The following is a 17,215-nucleotide window of genomic DNA, read 5'->3' on the forward strand; positions in this document are numbered from 1 at the left end:
GTGTGTCATGAGGGTGTCCAGTGTTTGCGTGATGCTAGGCGGTAATGCCACTTTAAATTAAGCCTTAATTAGATACTAAATTTGTGAGATTCAGAGTATGCAAAAATAATAGGCAGAGTGAGTTTAAACTGTTCCAATCAATACACTATATCATAAATAAACAAATGTTTTTCTCTGAAGTTAAAAAGGGAAGCATCTAGTAATTACCGCCCTCCCCACCCCACCCTAACCCATCCCTGCATTCTCTCTGGTCTGGCTTAGCTATTGTCCTTGTTTGATGAAAATGGACCGTTGTTCATTTCTGTGGCAGTCAGTCCAAAAGACCTGTTCTGAAAGTCTAGAGACTTTTTCAGGGTTGTTTTTTAAATGTTTGATTTTTCCCCTCCAGTCTGAGATTTATTTATACTACTGGAGAGTACGATTTGGGTGTAGGTCTTACTTGCAAACCTGCTCATGTTCTATAAGCTTTCTTCAGGTAGTGCCACCTGTCATTGCTTCTGCATACGATTGAAACGGATTTATGTTTTGTAAAAGCATCTTCAATTTAGAGATAAAATGGAGGGGACCCAGCTTTCTTTACAATGTGGATCTACCTCAGTTAAACAGTTGGGTGCTATTACTAAGTCTGTCAAATTAAATTGGAAAAAGTAACCAAACAGTGAGATGTTGACTCCACATGAAACTTGAAATCACAGTTTCCGTTTATTTAATAATATTTTTATTTATTTTGTGCCTTTTATGTTGAACCCTAATGCATTTGAAAAATCAGTATAGAATTACATTGCAGATGGGGAGAAGAGCCCAATTGGCCATGGAATTTGATAGATTCCCAGCCAACTGCTGCAGTACATCAGAATCCCAACTACCCTCTTGTGGAAGGGGAAAAAAATATGTCTAAAAGCAAATTTACCATTTAAAAAATTCGAAATTCTTCTATGCATATATTTAAAGCTATCACTTCATTTTCTGTGCCAATGAAGGGGCGGCCAAAAAAAAACGTAAGTACTTTCTTCATCGCTGTGTAGCCATTCATGCCCCTCTTTCTCTGGCGAATTCTCTAAGAGCTTCTTCATGAGCAGCAGATGGACTGCTGGTCCATCTCCTGGCCCATCTCCTGGCCCACCCAGTGCAGGTGCTGATGACCAGGAGCAGAGGAAGGGTGGGCTCACGGCTGTCTGGAGGCAGGTTTCCAAAGTTAGGAAGGCTTCCTGATGAGTAAGAAAATCAGATAGGAGATCGATGACTTTCCACTTTTATATTTGGCAGTTTACAATTCTAGACTTTTCCTACTATGGCAATCTTTTTTAATTCTTTGGAGGTAACACAATATTTTGGAGTCTTAAGAATTTGATTTTATAACAATAAGAAATAAAAGTTAGGGATCTTTCCTGTAGTATATAGTTTTACTATTTTAAGGAGATCTCTGAATTTTACAAGAGAACCAACATTCCTTAGTGGCAAAACTTTGAAAGTTGATTTGGGAGGCTTTTTGCTGTAGGACCTCAAAAAAAAAAAAAAAAGATAATAATTCTAGCTTAAATGTTTTTTAATTTTTTAACTTCCATCAGGTTGATACATAAGCTATATTTTATAAAGAGTAAATCATCCTTTAGTATGCTGCATATAAAGATCAGAGTTGTTGCACTTTCTCGGTAATAATAAATGCCCTACAATTGGCTCGCCAGGAAGCATTTTGTTTTCCCCTAACAAGAGTACTTTGGGGCGGGGGTGGGGGGTGATTAAAATCTATATAGGTACCTCAAGAAAAAGAACCTGCATATGCTGCATTTTATTTCTTTAGCTTTTACATGTAGCATTTTGTCTTGCTTTGGTTATTTTGTTTAGATAAGTGCTTTTTGGACCCCAATAGACTGTTGAAAGAAAATTCAAAGTTTCTCTTGTCGAGGTATAGTATATCCCTTTTTAACGTACTGCAATGTCTGATTCAGAGGTTGCCCTGCATTAGAGTACCGTACCCAGACACTCCTGAGGAAAGGGTGCGACGTTCATGGCAGACAGCAATGTGGCGGATCCTTTCTGTTCATGCTGCTCTCGATTCCCTTCTCCATGTCATCAGAGGCTGGAGACCTTATTTCTAAGCTCAAAGTTGAAAACCATGGCATTTTAGTTTTTCAACACAGACCTCACAGAGTCGCCATTGGGTAAGTGCATGACCCTACAGTGCTGCTGGTGGCAGCAGCCGGTCGGCCTGGCCTCTGAGGAGCCAGCCTGCGCCTTTCTTCATTCCCCTGCACTCACCCCAGGCTGAACTGGTGGGGGTGGTCTGGATGGACAAGACAAACTGGTGAAGAAAGCTAAATGCTGAGACACTGAGCACCTGTTGTGTTTAAGCTTAGCTGGGTCCTTTCAAGTTTGTTTTTACAGCTTACTAGGTTAAGTAGTTTGCACTATTTTTGCAATAAATTCATGGAAAACCTAACAGTTACTTGTTTTGTTTCTTACTGTGTGTATATAAACTAATATTAAAAGTTTGGCATAGTGTTTTTTCACCTCCTTACATAACCCCTAACATGCACAGAATGCTGTAAATCTGATAAAATATGATGTGAATGATATTTTATAAAGTTATTTTGTATGGTGTCGATTTTGTTTTTGCCTCATAGTATGTCAGCAAAAATTAAATAAAATTCCTCGTATTTACAGCTGCCTCTTCCAACAATCTCCAATTACTCACGAAGTCTGTCTTTGGGTGCTGCCATGCGCACAGGTGCTGAATCTGATTTCCAAGGTCGAAGCAGGCCTTGAGGGAGGAAGTCCAGAGCCCTCTTACACAGCTTGTGGGGGCTCTTCCTTAAAAAATGGACTTAACAGAGCCAAGCATTACCTGAGGACCTGAGTCTAGGGACGAGCGGGACAGGACTGAGGGTGAACGCAGCATGCAGGAGACCTATGTGGTCCCACACCAGCAGCCAGGGAGGAAGGACAAAGTGAAGGGGCCCAAACTGTCCTTGTTTCTTACTGGTAAGTCCCTTTACCCCTCACCCTGGCTGTTCACACACCTCCGTGCTGCTCTGAAATTCCTGGTGGTCTCATTCTGGGCTGTTTCTGACTTCTTCTATCTATACTGAAGAATAGGTGGTGCTAGGAAAGGAAAAGAGGATTGGATTAAGAAAGCCAACAGCTGGAAATCCCTAGGATATATGCTTTGCTAAAGCAGGCCACTGGGTTTGTGGGTTTTTTTTTTTGTTGTTTGTTTTTTTTTAGTTGTGGGTAGACTTTATTTTAGACCATTTTTTATTTATTTTTATGTCGTGCTGAGGATCAAATCCAGGGCTTTACACGTACCAGACAAGTGCTCCACCTCTGAGCCCAGGCCCCAGCCCACAGGCCATCCATGTCTTGTCATTTAAGTTACCATAATCCATTATTGAATTAATTATTACTTTTGACATTCTGGTCTCCTTTTTCTTTTCTATTTATTTATTTTTTTTAACAAAGTCAAGATGTAGAGATTTCTTAACGTATCTAGAACCCTATACTACTACTACTTAAATGTAAAAAAACTACATCTGGGCATGGTGGTATACACCTGTAACCCCAGCAACTTGGGAGATTGTGGCAGGAGGATCACAAGTTCAAGTCTAGCATGGACAACTTAGTCAGATCCTGTCTCAAAATGGCCTGGCGGCATAGCCCAGTAGTAGAACACCCCTTGGTTCAATCCCAGTACCACCCAAAAGAAGAAAGCCACAAAATACCTTTGTGCCCACCAGCCCTGGAACATCATGTTAGTCAAAATCCAAAGAATACTCAAACTGATAAGAGATCTATGTGGCCCCGACCTGCACAGGCAGCTGAACTTGAGATCGCTTGAGTGAGTTTGCAGGGACACCAAATAAAACAAACACAAATTACCTTTACACAAGCTTCAGGACAGCTTCTCTACTCTCGTCCTCAAGCTCCCCAAAAGGGAGAGCAAGAGAAACAGGCTGGCGAGAGTGAGCACGTTTGGAAGTGGGCTTTTATTGGGGGGACTCTTTATTATTTAGAAAGTTCTATCCAAAAAAGGTCAGAAGGGGCAGGGTTACAAGGGACAGGTGGGTAAAAATCTCAAAGTGACACACCTGAAGACCCGTCTTACTGAGCTGTAAGAAATGTAGTGATTGGTCAGAGCCTTCTGCTTCAGGACTGGAAGGTGTGGGGCATTCAGGGCTGCGCCCCACAATCTATAATATACTTACTATGGCCTGACCTATTAAAATCTCTTGTTCACTGTCATTTATTGAATGGCTAGAGGCAGTCACTATCTGATTGGAGTGACCTAAATGTAAAAGCAGCGCATGATGGTTAATGTTAAATGAATTAGGAAAAGATTCCAAAGAACTCCTTGCATGTGGACAGGACATTTTTGCTCTATTTGGATAAGTAGCCTGTATCAGCAGGAAATGAAAGTCAATGGAGAAAAGTTCTACAACAGAGTGAGATCAGTCTCATGGGCCTTGAATGTTAAACTGAGAACCTTCCCCATTGTGGAAACGCTACTTCTTAAGCTGCATGGTTCAACGAAAAATCTAGTCTGGGATTTCAATTCCATTTCCACTAATGACAAAAAAGGTGTTAATCTTCATGAAATTACTTTGATAGGAGGAAGGAGGCTGTAGAGATGAGGAGGAAACCTTTTATATAGTATGTAAAGTAATTATTTACTTTTTGGTACCGGGGAATGAATCCAGGGGTGCTTAACCACTGAGCCACATCTCCTGCCTGTTTTTGTGTTTCATTTAGACACAAGGTCTCACTGAGTTACTGAGGGCCTCGCTAAGTTGCTGAGGCTGGCTTTGAACTCAGAATCCTCCTGCCTCAGCTTCTGGAGCTATGGAGATTACAGGCATGTGCCACCACACCCAGCCTACATTTTTAACTGGTTAAAGAAAATCCAAATATTTCATGACGTGAAAATTTACAGAAAATTCATATTTCAGGGTCCAGAAATAGTCATTATTTTCCATTTAACATATTATCTATGGCTGCTTTCCTACTAAAATAACAGAGCTGAGCAGTGGCTACAGAGATTATATAGACCAGAAAGCTTAAAATATTTGTATTCGGCCCTTTCCAGAAAGTTTTCAACTGGGAACAGCTCAGAGGCTGCAAGGGTAAAGTGGTGGATTGACCAGGAGGGCAATGTCCAGAGGGTGACAGAAGTGTTGTGTCCTAACTCTGATGGTTACTCGACAGAAGTGGATTTCTAAATACTTAAAACATGAGTAGCTGGGTGTGGTGGCACATGCCTGTAATCCCAGTGGCTCAGGAGGCTGAGGTAGAAGGATTGCAAGTTCAAAGCCTGCCTCAACAACTAGGTGCAGAGCAACTCAGTGAGCCCTGTCTCTAAATAAAATATAAAAACAGGGCTGGGGATGTGGCTCAGCAGTTGACTGCCCTTGGTACCAAAAAAAGGGCGGGGTGGGGGGGGGCACAGAAATGTCAGTTGTTGCCAGAGGGTAGAGGGTAGGGGATAGACCAACTATAGGCAGCACAGGGTAAGCCTTTGGGTGATGGAACTATCCTGTGTATTGACTGGCTACAAATCTGCATTTGTGGCTGGTACAGTGGTAGATGCCCACAGTTCCAGCTGCTAGTTCAAGGCCAGCCTGGCCAACATGAGACCCTGTCTTAAATAAAATCCCCCAAACCATACATTTGTCAAAATTCATACACTTGAAACCAAAAAGGGCGATTTTACTGGATGTAGGTTATAAGGACAGTATACCAAGGCAGAGGCAGTATTTCTGCATTTCATTTGATAATCTGGGAGTTTACCTTTGGGAATAAAAGTGGGTTTTTGTTTTTTGGTTCTGGGAATCAATCCCACTGCTGAGCCACAGCCCCACAAAGAAATGCTTGCTTTTAAATTTTACAAAACTTTCAGGTAGTAAGCAAAGGATTAGAACAAATGAGTCCTAAAACTAGTTCCACAAAGCACATTACTGTAAAAATATGTACAGACCTTAATAGAAAAGAAAAAGTATATTTCTTTACAATAAAAAAATAAAATTTGAACACATAGTCAAATTTTATAAAAATACATAACTGAAAGGAAGCATATGACTATAAACTACATATTTAGCTGAAACTAAATCCAGTTCTTATAAGAATTTCAGAATATAAATCATAAATCCACAGCTAATCCAGAAGCTTGTCAGAATCTGTCTGCAAGTTCAAAGGAAAGGACAGTGGTTTCAGCTGCAGGGTGGCCTGTCAGACCACAGTTGCACTATTTTCCCTTCAGCTCTTCATGGTGTAGATGCAGGAGATGATCAGTTTTAGTCATGAAGGAATATGCTGTACTGGAAATTTCTGGAAAGGGAAACCAAAGCCACATGGTGATTTGATTGCTTCAGAGCAAGAGGGTCACCAAGGAGGGTCCTGGCCAGGTGATTTCTAGAAGCCTTCTTCCTTGGTCTAGGACTCCGCTTCATCATCGTCACTTCCTTCATCGTCCTCATCCTCCTCCTTCTTCTCTTTAAGCATTTTCAGGTACTTACTAGCTAAAATCTTCTTTGGTAATATATCTTAAAAACATAAAGCTGACATCAGCAACTGGTTATGATAAACTATGAATAGTACAAACTGAAATCAAAGAAACTGGTTCCTATTTCGACCTCTGGAACAGTTTCCAAAACAAGATGAAATAAATCATCAGGGAAACTAGCAATGCTACCGACCTGCTCCCACTCCACCAGCAGCAAACCATGCTGTTTTTCTTTTTTCTTTTGGTAGGGGGGAGCAGTAACTGGGGATTGGATCAGGACGCTCAACCCCTGAGCCACATCCCCAACCCTATTTTGTATACTTAGAGACAGGGTCTCACTTAGTTCCTTAATGCCTGGCTTTTGCTGAGAGGCTGGCTTTGAACTCAAGATCCTACTGTCTCAGCCTCTGGAGGCTCTGGAATTACAGGTGTGTGCCACCGTGCCCAGGTAAACCATGCTGTTTCTATGTGCTGGTTTTGTGAGCAACCCTGCCCAACCTACCTGAGATGGGCAAGGCTAGACCAAGGGCAGACTCGAGCTTTTTTTTAGCTAGGGCCTCTTCCATAGAAGCAAGCATTAGTTTCTGTTTTTGAGTTTCCTTTCAGTGGCAGGGGTTGAGGGTCCACCCAGCAAACCATCTTCCCCATTTATTGACTTCATTACTGTTCTAGGTGGACAAACAAATTTCGCAACAAACATGTGTAGTCTTTAGGGGGCTGGGGTTGTGGCTCAGTGGCAGAATGCTTGCCTCACACATGTGAGGCACTGGGTTCGATCCTCAGCACCACACAAAAATGAATAAACAAAATAAAGATATTGTGTCCATGTATAACTAAAAAATTTTTTTTAAAAAACTGTGTAGTCTTCAAACATAAAGGACTAGAAATATCTCCCTGTGCCAGATCATAATAAACTGTGGCTCGTGAAGAAAGCAGCAAAGGATCTAATTCACTGCAAGCAGAACCAGGGTTAAAACAACAACAACAAAAGATTAGGGATCCTTTAACCAGATGTTTCAGAGATTAAGTACCTGCAAGAAACTGAAAAGTGTCCGATTCCTCTGCAGTATTCGCTAAGTCATTGTAAGTCAGTGCTTTCTTTTCTTTTCCACTGCCATGTCTGTAGGAATAGGTGGCTAGGTACTGAACAAAGAGCTCCTAAAATAAAATGAAATGGTCAAAGTGTGCTTTTAAAATCATAGGACTTTCTTTATTCTGGTGGGGGGTGGGGTGTACTGGGGATTGAACTCAGGGACATTAGACCACTGAGTCACATCCCAGCCCTATTTTGTATTTTATTTAGAGACAGGGTCTCACTGAGTTGCTTAGCACCTTGTCATTGTTGAGGCTGGCTTTGAACTCGCAACCCTCCTGCCTCAATCTCTTCAGTAAAAATAGGTAGCAAAAGACTACTCAAAAACTCTATATAGGGTGGAGTGCTTGTCTAGCATGCAGGTGGCTCTGGGTTCAATTCCCAAAACAGCCAAAAAAAACACTAATCCAACTTAGGAATGCCTGGGCCTTGCACAAGCAAAGGTCTACACTGACACTCCTAATCCTTTTTGAGAAAGGGTCTGAATGAATTGCCCAGGCTGGTCTTGAACTTGCCATTCTCCTGCTTCAGCTTTGGGAGTACCTGGGATTATAGGTGAGTGCCACCATGCCCATCTATAAACACCGTTTTGTTGTACTTTTTAGATATACATGAGAGCATAGTGTATTTTGATGTACATACATGTAGCATGACGTTCTAGTTAGGATTCCATTCTTACAGTTGTGCATTAGGAACACATTTTTATCTTCCTATTTGAATCCCTTGTGCAAAGATAGAATCAAACACTCGGAGCTAAAAATAGACATATCCTGTGTGGCCCAAACACCTCTTTTATGTTGGGAACTAACCCACAATCCTCAAGCCACCTTAAATCAACAACCTGAGACCTTTTTCCTCAAAGGTCAGACTTTAATCCATCAGTACAGTTAGTAATAAATTACAGAGGTGACTGCATAACTAAGTTCCTTATTACTAACCATGAAACTGAACAGGAAGACATGAAAGTCCCAAGATCTCACGGGAACATGCAATCGCAGTTGCCCTGTGGTTTACAGGTTTCAAAGTATACAGAAGGAGGTGATTGTTTTTTTGTGAGTACCACACAGTTTCCTACCAGGGGCCGAGCACCCAGGCCTCTGGTGTCTGGAGATCTTGAGAGCCACCTCACAAGAACACCCAGGGATGTCTATTTTGCTGGGCTCTAAAAACGCACAGCTCTGGCACGACGGGGAAAACCCCGACCTCCGCTTCCTCGCCCCCAGCCCACCTTCACCGCCAAACACCACGCACTGAGTTAGTGGGGCTGGAAGCCGCCTAAGAAAGTTGAAGCAATTAGCCGTGTGACTTAAACGCGACCCAGCCTGGGAACGGGAAGGCTGTGGTCCGCGCTCGTCGACACGAGTCGCTCAGGGCCCAGGAGGGGCGGGGGTCCGCACACGTCGCCGATCCGACCCTCTCGCCTAGGCGTGGACAAGGAGAGCCTTGGGGGCTGCCTCTGACCCAAGTCTTTGCAGCCGGGACAAGGGGTGGTGGACACCCGTGACGGTCCGCACGTTCAACTCTAGGCACGCAGGGACCGGGGAACGGTGGAGGGCGCGGGAACGCAGGGCGCGGCGGGGGAGGGACGGCAGGAGCGCAGGGCACGATGGGAGCGGAAGGGGGTGCGGCGAGCAGGAGGGCCGGGGGCGTGGTGAGGGCACGCAGGGGATGGCGGGACAGCTCGGGCGCTGGAGCGCGCGCTGGCGAGGGCAGGAAGCGGGGTGCGAGAGACCGAGGCCGCAGGAGACCCGGAAGTGCCGTGGGGCCCAGCGGGGCGGACGGTTAAGGGCGCCCGCCCCTCACTCCGCCTCACCGTGGCTTTGGCCGTGAGCACCAGTGCTTCCTGGTTGATGCTGGACACCTCGGGGGAGCTCTTCATGATGACCCGGATGCGGGACAGGGGCAGCGACACGAGCCGCTGCTCCCCGCACTTGTCCTTGCCCACGGCCACGTCCGCCATCTTTCCGTTGCCGCCCAACACGGCGGCCTGCGCGAGCCAGCGCCCCGCTGCCCGCTGGGAGTTGTAGTCTCTGGGAGTTGTAGTCGGAGCGGGCGGCTCGTGATGCACCGCGCCTGCGCAGAGCCACCGCGCCGTCCTGAACGCCGTCCTGGGGTGCGGCGGGAGGCGACACCTCCCGGCCACGTGGTCAAGTGAGGACGGCGCATGTGCACATGTGCTCGTTTGTGGTAGGCAGCACCTGAAGGAAGACGAAGGCATGTATCGGTGAGCCAGCGAGCACTAGGGTGACAGGAAAGAGAAACGCTTTCCCAGGAAATAGGTGCAGAGGCCCTGAGGCCCGCCGGGACTTGCCGCCCAGGGAGGCCTAGGGAGCCCACAGTGGGGAGCCGGAGCCGCGCCGGGTGCACTGTGTTTAGGAACAGCGGGTCGCCGAGGAAGAAGAATCGGTGGGCCGAGTCTTAGGTTTTGAAAAGATCCCTTTGGCTACTGGTTGTGAACGGGCGGGAGCGTAAGGGTGGAAACGGAGACACCAGGTCCTCCCAGGCAAGCGCTAGGAGGCCAGCTCCCTGCGGCCCACCCAGCCGGACGGAAGGGCAGGGCGCGCTGACCCCACGGACTTGTGCTGGGGAGGTCTTTAAGAGCCTGGTGGAGGGGTCATGGGTAGTGGTAGGAATTGAGATCTGATTGGGACAACAGCCACGAGCACTTGCTGATGTGAGGTGGAATGGGTGGAAGAAAGATGGGTTCCTTACTCTGCCGGGAGCCCGTGAGCCGAGCAAATTTGGCAGTGGTTTGGTTTGGAGCATGTGTAGTTTTAGTGCCTTCTTTACCATCGTGACCTCCAGTCCTGGCCTCGATAAAGGAGCACACAATACAGTTGTCCCTCAGTATCTGCGGGGGATTGGTTCCAGGACACACACACACCCGCATTCTCTGTAGAAGCTCGAGTCCCTCATCCTCCCTCGTACAGTATTTTAAGTCGTCTCCAGAGTACTTACAGTGCCAATAAAATGTACATGCTCTGCAAGTGCTTGTTATGCTGTCTTGTTTGGGGAAAAAGACAGAAAAAAGTTTTCTGTCCAAGTTTGGGTGAAGCAATGGATGTGGGATCCATGGAGACTGAGGGATGTCGGCCAACACTAGGCAAAAGGATACAGCCCAGGGTCCCTGCTCTCATGGCTCTTTCTGTTCCGAGGCACATTTAAAAGTAAAAGCATGGGCTGGGGTTGTAATGCAGTGGTAGAACACTTGCCCAGCACTGGGTTCGATTCTTAGCAAGGCATATGAATGCATAAAATAAAGGTCCATTGATGATTAAAATATGTCTTTAAAAAAAAAAAAAGAAAAGTTGGGCTGGGGTTGTGGCTCCGGTAGAGCTCTCACCTAGCACGTGCGTGCGAGGCCTGGGTTCGATCCTCAGTACCACATACAAACAAAGATGTGTCCGCCGATAACTAAAAAATAAATATTAAAATTCTCTCTCTCTCTCTCTCTCTCTCTCTCTCTCTCTCTCTCTCTTTATTAAAAAAAAAAAAGAATTCTCTCTTCCCCTCCCTCTCTAAAAAAAAATACATTTAAATGTGGAAGGTCCTCATTAAAAAAATAAACAAAAATAAAAGGTATTGTGTACAACTAAAAAATGTTTTTTTAAAAAAGTAAAAACATCTCCAGTGGTAAGTGCTATGAGGAAAACAAAACAGGGTGACAGAGTGGCTTTTCTGAAAAGTGGTATTTGTGCTCAGATCTGGTGCAAAAAGCTGGCACATGATGAGTTTTCTGAACAAGATAGCCTGGAGGATACCCCAGGAGGAACATGCCTTGGCAATCTGAGGAACAGGCCAGTGTTAAGGGAGCTCAGTGAGGAAGGAAGCATGGGAGATGTGAGCAGGACAGGTGGGGTCAGCTCAGGCAGCTAGGTAAGGAGTTTGGCTTTCATTCTGAGAGCAGTGGAAACCATTAAGAGGTGTGAAGAAAGGGATCAGATCCATTTTAGGAGCCTAAGTGACAATGGCTAAATGACACCCCAAGCAGAACCAACCTTCTGGGTTTGCAGGGGGTAGAAGGTGCTGCTTCTGTCTCAGGGTTCAGGTCTTGAGCAGAGCGCTTTCTTTCCTCTAAGCAGGGAAGCCCTTGACCTTTACAAAAGTCAGAAAACTGCTCAACAGCAAACGACATACAGTAAGACCCTTTGCTTCACACAAGAAACAAGCACTCATGTTGGCGTATTTTTAAGTTTCTGAAAGTGGTGTTTTTTGGCTGGTTATTTTTTGAATAAATAAATGGCTTGTCTTTCTTGAGTGTGTTTGACAGTAGGGTTGGTTAAGATGAGGAAAGAAAACAGTAGGAAGGTTTTCTGGAGACAAGATATCCACAAGAATTCAAGTAGAGGGATGAGAAGTTCTGATTTGGAAGTGACAAATGATATTTGCAAGCATTAATCATTTGGAAAGCAGCTAGAAGAGCAAAGAAGGAAATATTCGGAAAATATTGGAAAAGTGTGGACCAGCCCATTATTTAAAAGAAAGAAATCGGGGCTGGGGTTGTGGCTCAGTAGTAGAGCACTTGCCTATCATGCAAGGCGCTAGGTTCGATCCTCAGCACCACATAAAAATAAATAAGATAAAGGTATTGTGTCCATCTACAACTAAAATTCATATGTGTGTGTGTGTGTGTGTGTTTTCTGCTAGCTCCTGTCTGCACCTCCCAGAGAGGTGTGTGGTAAGGTTCTCTGATGCCTCTGCAGCATCTCATCAGTGCTAGAAGGCACCCGATGACACTCTGGGGGACACACTGAGAATCCCCTGCCTGCTGGCTTCCATTAAGTTCTGCCAAGAGGCCATATTGGGGATGGAGGAGGAAGCATTGTTTATCTGCTGGTGAGGACACTGGCACAGGTGCTGACTATAGGGGGGTAACAGTGAGTGCCACCAGATTGGGTAGGGCTTGAGCTATGCAGGCTACAAGGTTCCAGGCAAGGGGCAGTACCCACTTCTGACCTCCAGGTAGCATCTTCTCCCTTGGGTGCCCAACACCTTCCTCTCCTTCCTACAGCCTCTCCAGCTTTTCCAGCATTCTTGGAAACATTTCTTGGCTTTAGATCCCTGTTTGAAATAACATGGAGAAGTGTCTGCATGTTGCAATGGGCAAAAGTCTCATGCGACTTATGCAGTCCATGGGGAGAAATAAAGAATGTCCATGCCTTCTGCCCTTTTCAATGCTTTAGTCACTCAAATCACTCAATACAATTTCACTCTATAGGTTCTTAATCAAGAAGGCAACAATCCTTAATGCTAGGCACTGCAATAAACATAATCAATTCACAGCAAATAATTCTAGATTAATTAATTCCAAGCACTGCAAACACAATCATGACAGGCTAATGACAAACATTCTCTCTGAATGCTAAGTTCAAGTGTCAGATCAAAAGTCTCCAGCCTTAGTCTTGAAGTCCAGCAGATGTGCACACTCAAGACTGCGGTGATCAGGTCTGCAACCAAGGCAGGCTTCTCCTGGGGTGGAGCTGATGGCTGGCTGAGGAGACCATGTCCTAGGGAGAAGTTGCGACTCACCAGGGTCAAGATGTGGCTGTAGAGTTTGAGAGCGATGAGAACTACACAGAGATTCAGGCAGATGAGAAGAGTAGGGATGTCAGTCCAAGTCCTCACCAGGCTCTCAGGCTTGTGTGCATCAGTATCAGCAGGCTGAATATCTGTTTATTTACTCTATTATTTATACTAAGTTTGGGGACTTTGACCCCCATTTCAATCCTTATCAGCTACCACCGGGTCTTTCAGTGACATCATTTACCCTGGGGTTAAAACATCTGGTCTGGTGGTCCCCACCCTGATCTTTTCACCTTTCCCTCTTATCTGAGAGGACAGTCTGCCGGGGGCTTCACTCTGAGTTTATCAGGGTGAGGGAAGTGATTTGTTTGTGTCTGGAGGGCTCCCTAGGTGTGCCTGGTGAGACTGTAGGTTTCAAAATGGAATATTCAAAGTTGCTTAGGCTTCAGGCCTCAGGCCCTCCTCACACTGCCTTTCTGGCCGAGTGCTGAACATGTGGACTTGATTCCTGGAGTGAGCCTAAAAGCTTGTATGAGTATGTGTGCACACACACACGCAGAGGAAGCTGGAGTTGGTCTCACTACAGTGTGCCTTGGCAAACAGCTATTTAAATGATTGCCAGTCATTGTATGGTATGTCTGTTGAAGGCAGGACCAAGACTGTGGCCATCACAGTGGGAGTGGTGAGCACACACAGATTTGTGGAATGGGCCAGCTTCTGATTGCAATGGAGAGATTTCAGGAAGTCAAAACTCTGGCTTTAAAATGTCAGATCAAACTCAGTCAGAAAACCAGTTTCCCTGATAACCCAAAGAGAGTCTCTTATTCTGAGCAGATAGGGCTGCTTGTCAGACTGGCCTGCCCGCTACATAATTAGCAGCAGAAATTCAATTTGGAACCTCAGTTTTGAGTGAAGTCAGGCTACTGACTTGGAAGAATAGGGTCCTGAGCATGGGACTAGGGAGTGTTGGAAGGAAGCCTGAGAACCTTTAACCCCAGTCTCTCTAAGCTGCTTTGTCCTGAGAAATGGCTGATGGCCTCCCGCCATCTGAGGCAAGAGCCTTTCCTTACAGAAGGTCCTCTCACTAACCTCCCTGGAGTCCACCTGGCTAGGGCATGCTGTCTCTTCAAGGTGACACCCTCCCAGCTCCTGTCATTGTGTCACACCTCAGTGTGCCTCTGGGAGACACCTGCAAAGGTTGTTGTGGAGATAGTTCACTCACTGAAAGAACTGTAGGATATTAATCCTTGGTTACCAGACGGAACCTGGGGGGTGTATGGGAAGTGGGTTCAAATGGAGTTGGTCTGGAGCATAATACTGGATCAAGCCAAATCTGTTAAGATAGCAGACTTACCTAAGGTTCTAGATTTGGTAATAGCTCTAGCAGAAAGGGATCGTGCAGTTTGCCCAGCAAATGTGGAGAGAGATCTGGACTTGAGTGTCCTTCACTGGTGGCTTTCTTTGACTTTTGGAGACGGTGTAGACCACATTTGAGCGTTCTGCTCTTACCTGTTTACCAGATGGCTCCAGGTCCTGTGGTGTTCAGGGTGGCCGTGCATGTCCCAATTTGAGAGTCACAGCATATACTCCACAGAGTCTGGAGCAAAGATTTGGCCTCTTCTACAAAGAACTATGCTCCATTTGATCAACAACTTCAGCAAACATGTGAGCTGGCTTCTTGAGATCAAAGGATATCTGATCCCTACTGAGAGGACTGTGCAATGAGGTTTAAGGTGGGATGTTTAGGCAATAACTAATTACTTGCTAAAGTTGCCAGTATTTAAAATTTCAGAGATTTCACTTTTAAATCCAAATTGAAGTATGGGAAAGGAAGGGAGTAGCATCTGCTCCCCAGCATTGTTGAGGTGCTCCTGTGAGCTCTTGCCCGTTAAAGCCCCAGACCCAGACTTAAGCTTCCTTCTTCTCCAAGGAATGACTGCTGAAATTGGAATGCATGGGATGGACTGAGGAAGGAAGAGTCCAGAGCTGATGCCTCACCTTCCGGTGCAGTGCATGGCTGCAAGTGCTTCATAAACACTCAATGCTAACAGTGATGATTTAGTTCAAAGGATATGATTATATAAATTGTGAAAATAAAATTATGCCAGGCTATCATTAGAGATAATGGCCTAAATACAGGGATAATGAGGGTAAGAAGAGCCCTCTGTCATGATGGCTGCCACAGGCAGGCACTTGAGTGCCACTGCAGATCTTCATGTTGGCTGGGGGCACCTGGCAGCTGGGAACAAGGCAGGCAGCAACAGTGTGGGTACAGGAGAGAGGTCAGTGGGAGCCAGTCTCCACAGAACCTTAGGGACCAGGATGGCAGAGCGGAATGGAAGCAGGAGAGCAGCAAGTGCTGACAGGATTCCTAACATTTTTTATTTATTGTGTCCAGATGCAGAGGCTCACATCCTCTGACCCCAACTACTAGGTTGAGGCAGGAGGACCACAAGTCGAGGCCAGCCTGGGCAGTTTAGCAAGATCCTGTCTCAGTGGTAGGGTGCTTGTCTTGCATGCATGAGACCCTGAGTTTGATACCCCCCCAAAAAAATGTGATAAACTATATAGAACATAAAATTCACCATTTTAACTATTTTTGAATTTGGGTGGGGGTGATACCAGGGATGGAACCCTTGGCCTTGAGCTTGCTGGACAAGTGCTCTGCCTCTGAGATGTGACCCCCCCATTTTAATTATTTTTAATATTTATTTTTTAGTTGCAGTTGGACCCAATACCTTTATTTTATTTATTTATTTTTATGTGGTGCTGAGGATCAAACCCAGGGCCTCACAAGTGCTAGGCGAGCGCTGTACCCATTTTAACTTTTCAGAGACACTAAGTTCAGACCATCGTCCAACATTGCCACCATGTATCTCCTCCCTAGTCCCTGGTGCCACACCTCTACTTCCTGTCCCTGTGATTTCCACAACTCTTGGCACCTGGTGATAGTTGGGCCACGTGGAGTTTGTCCTGTGCGGGGCTTCTTTTGCTTAGCGCATGTCCTCGGGGTCTTATACTGCAGCAGTCAGAATCTCCCTCTGTTATAGGCATGTGCCATGTCCTGCTTGTCCGTTTTCCCATCAGTGAGCACTTGGGTTGCTTCCACCTTTAGGCTACTGTGCACAGTGCTGCTGTGAACATAGAAATACAAATATCTATTAAACCACCTGTTTTAAACCCTTTGGGTCTCTATCCAGATGCGGGATCGCTGGATCAGATGCAATTCTAACTGTAATGTTTCTTTTCTGTAGTGGGCATTGAGTCCAGAGCCCTGCATGTGGTAGGCAAACGCTCTGCCACTGAGCTACACCCCAGCCCTAGTGTTGCTTTCATGAGGGGCTGCCACACTGCTTTCCACAATGGCTGTACCATCTAACTTTCTTACCCACAACCTAAGGGCTCCAGTTTCTCCACATCCTTTCCAGAACTCTGTTCTCTGATAGTAGCCATCCTAATGGGCCTGAGGTGGTATCTCATTGTAGTTTTGATTTCATTCCCCTATGATTAGTGATGCTGAGCATCTTTTCATGTGCTTCAAGGCCATGTGTATGTCTTTGGAGGAATGTGTATTCTAGTCCTTTGTCCATTTTCAGATTGGAGGTTGATGGTTTTGTTATTGAGTTAGTATTTCTCTATGGTTTGCAGATATTCTGTCCCATTCTGTGGGTTGCCATCTTACTTTGTTCATAATGTCTTTAGTGTTCAAGTTTTAAAATGTCTTCATCAAATCAGGCTGTCTGGTTTTCCTTTGCCTGTGCCTTTGATGTCATATCCAAGAAACATTTCTGATGATGGTGCTGTGAAGCATCTGCCCTACATCTTTTTAAGTTTTTTTTAAATATTCTTTTTTAGTTGTCAATGGACCTTTTTTTTTCTTTTTTAATGCAGTGTTGAGGGTCAAACCCAGTGCCTCACACATACTTGTCAAGCGCTCTACCACACTGAGCCATAGCCCCAGCCCTGCCCTGTGTTTTCTTCCAAGAGTTTTTTAAAGTGTTAGGACTCACAGTTAGCTCTTCAATCCATTTTGAGTTAATTTTTGCATATGGTTTAAGGCAAGAGTCCAGCTTCATTCTTTTTTTTTTTTTTTTAATTTTTTATTG

The 17,215-nt window shown here is 45.3% G+C and overlaps 1 protein-coding gene across 4 annotated transcripts; it reads right to left on the reverse strand.

The window, feature by feature from the left end:
- Positions 1-5,674: 5,674 nt before the first annotated feature.
- Chrac1 (chromatin accessibility complex subunit 1) lies at positions 5,675-9,594 on the reverse strand. Of its 4 annotated transcripts, none has more exons than XR_009227190.1 (3): positions 8,838-9,536; positions 7,525-7,651; positions 5,675-6,548 (listed from the first exon to the last, which is right to left on the reverse strand). XR_009227190.1 is itself a non-coding variant. In XM_046449194.2 (3 exons), exons 1-3 carry the CDS (start codon positions 9,544-9,546, stop codon positions 6,424-6,426), a joined length of 384 nt encoding a protein of 127 aa, XP_046305150.1. In that variant the 5' UTR covers positions 9,547-9,594; the 3' UTR covers positions 5,675-6,423. The 4 variants fall into 4 exon arrangements, 1 of the variants encoding a protein (XP_046305150.1); XR_009227191.1 differs by having other exon boundaries at positions 8,815-9,536; XR_009227189.1 differs by having other exon boundaries at positions 8,525-9,536.
- Positions 9,595-17,215: the final 7,621 nt, after the last annotated feature.

Source organism: Marmota monax, unplaced genomic scaffold, assembly GCF_021218885.2.
Source record: "Marmota monax isolate L192 unplaced genomic scaffold, Marmota_monax_Labrador192_F-V1.1 WCK01_AAM20220418_F8-fsc00073, whole genome shotgun sequence".
Taxonomy (NCBI): domain Eukaryota; kingdom Metazoa; phylum Chordata; class Mammalia; order Rodentia; family Sciuridae; genus Marmota; species Marmota monax.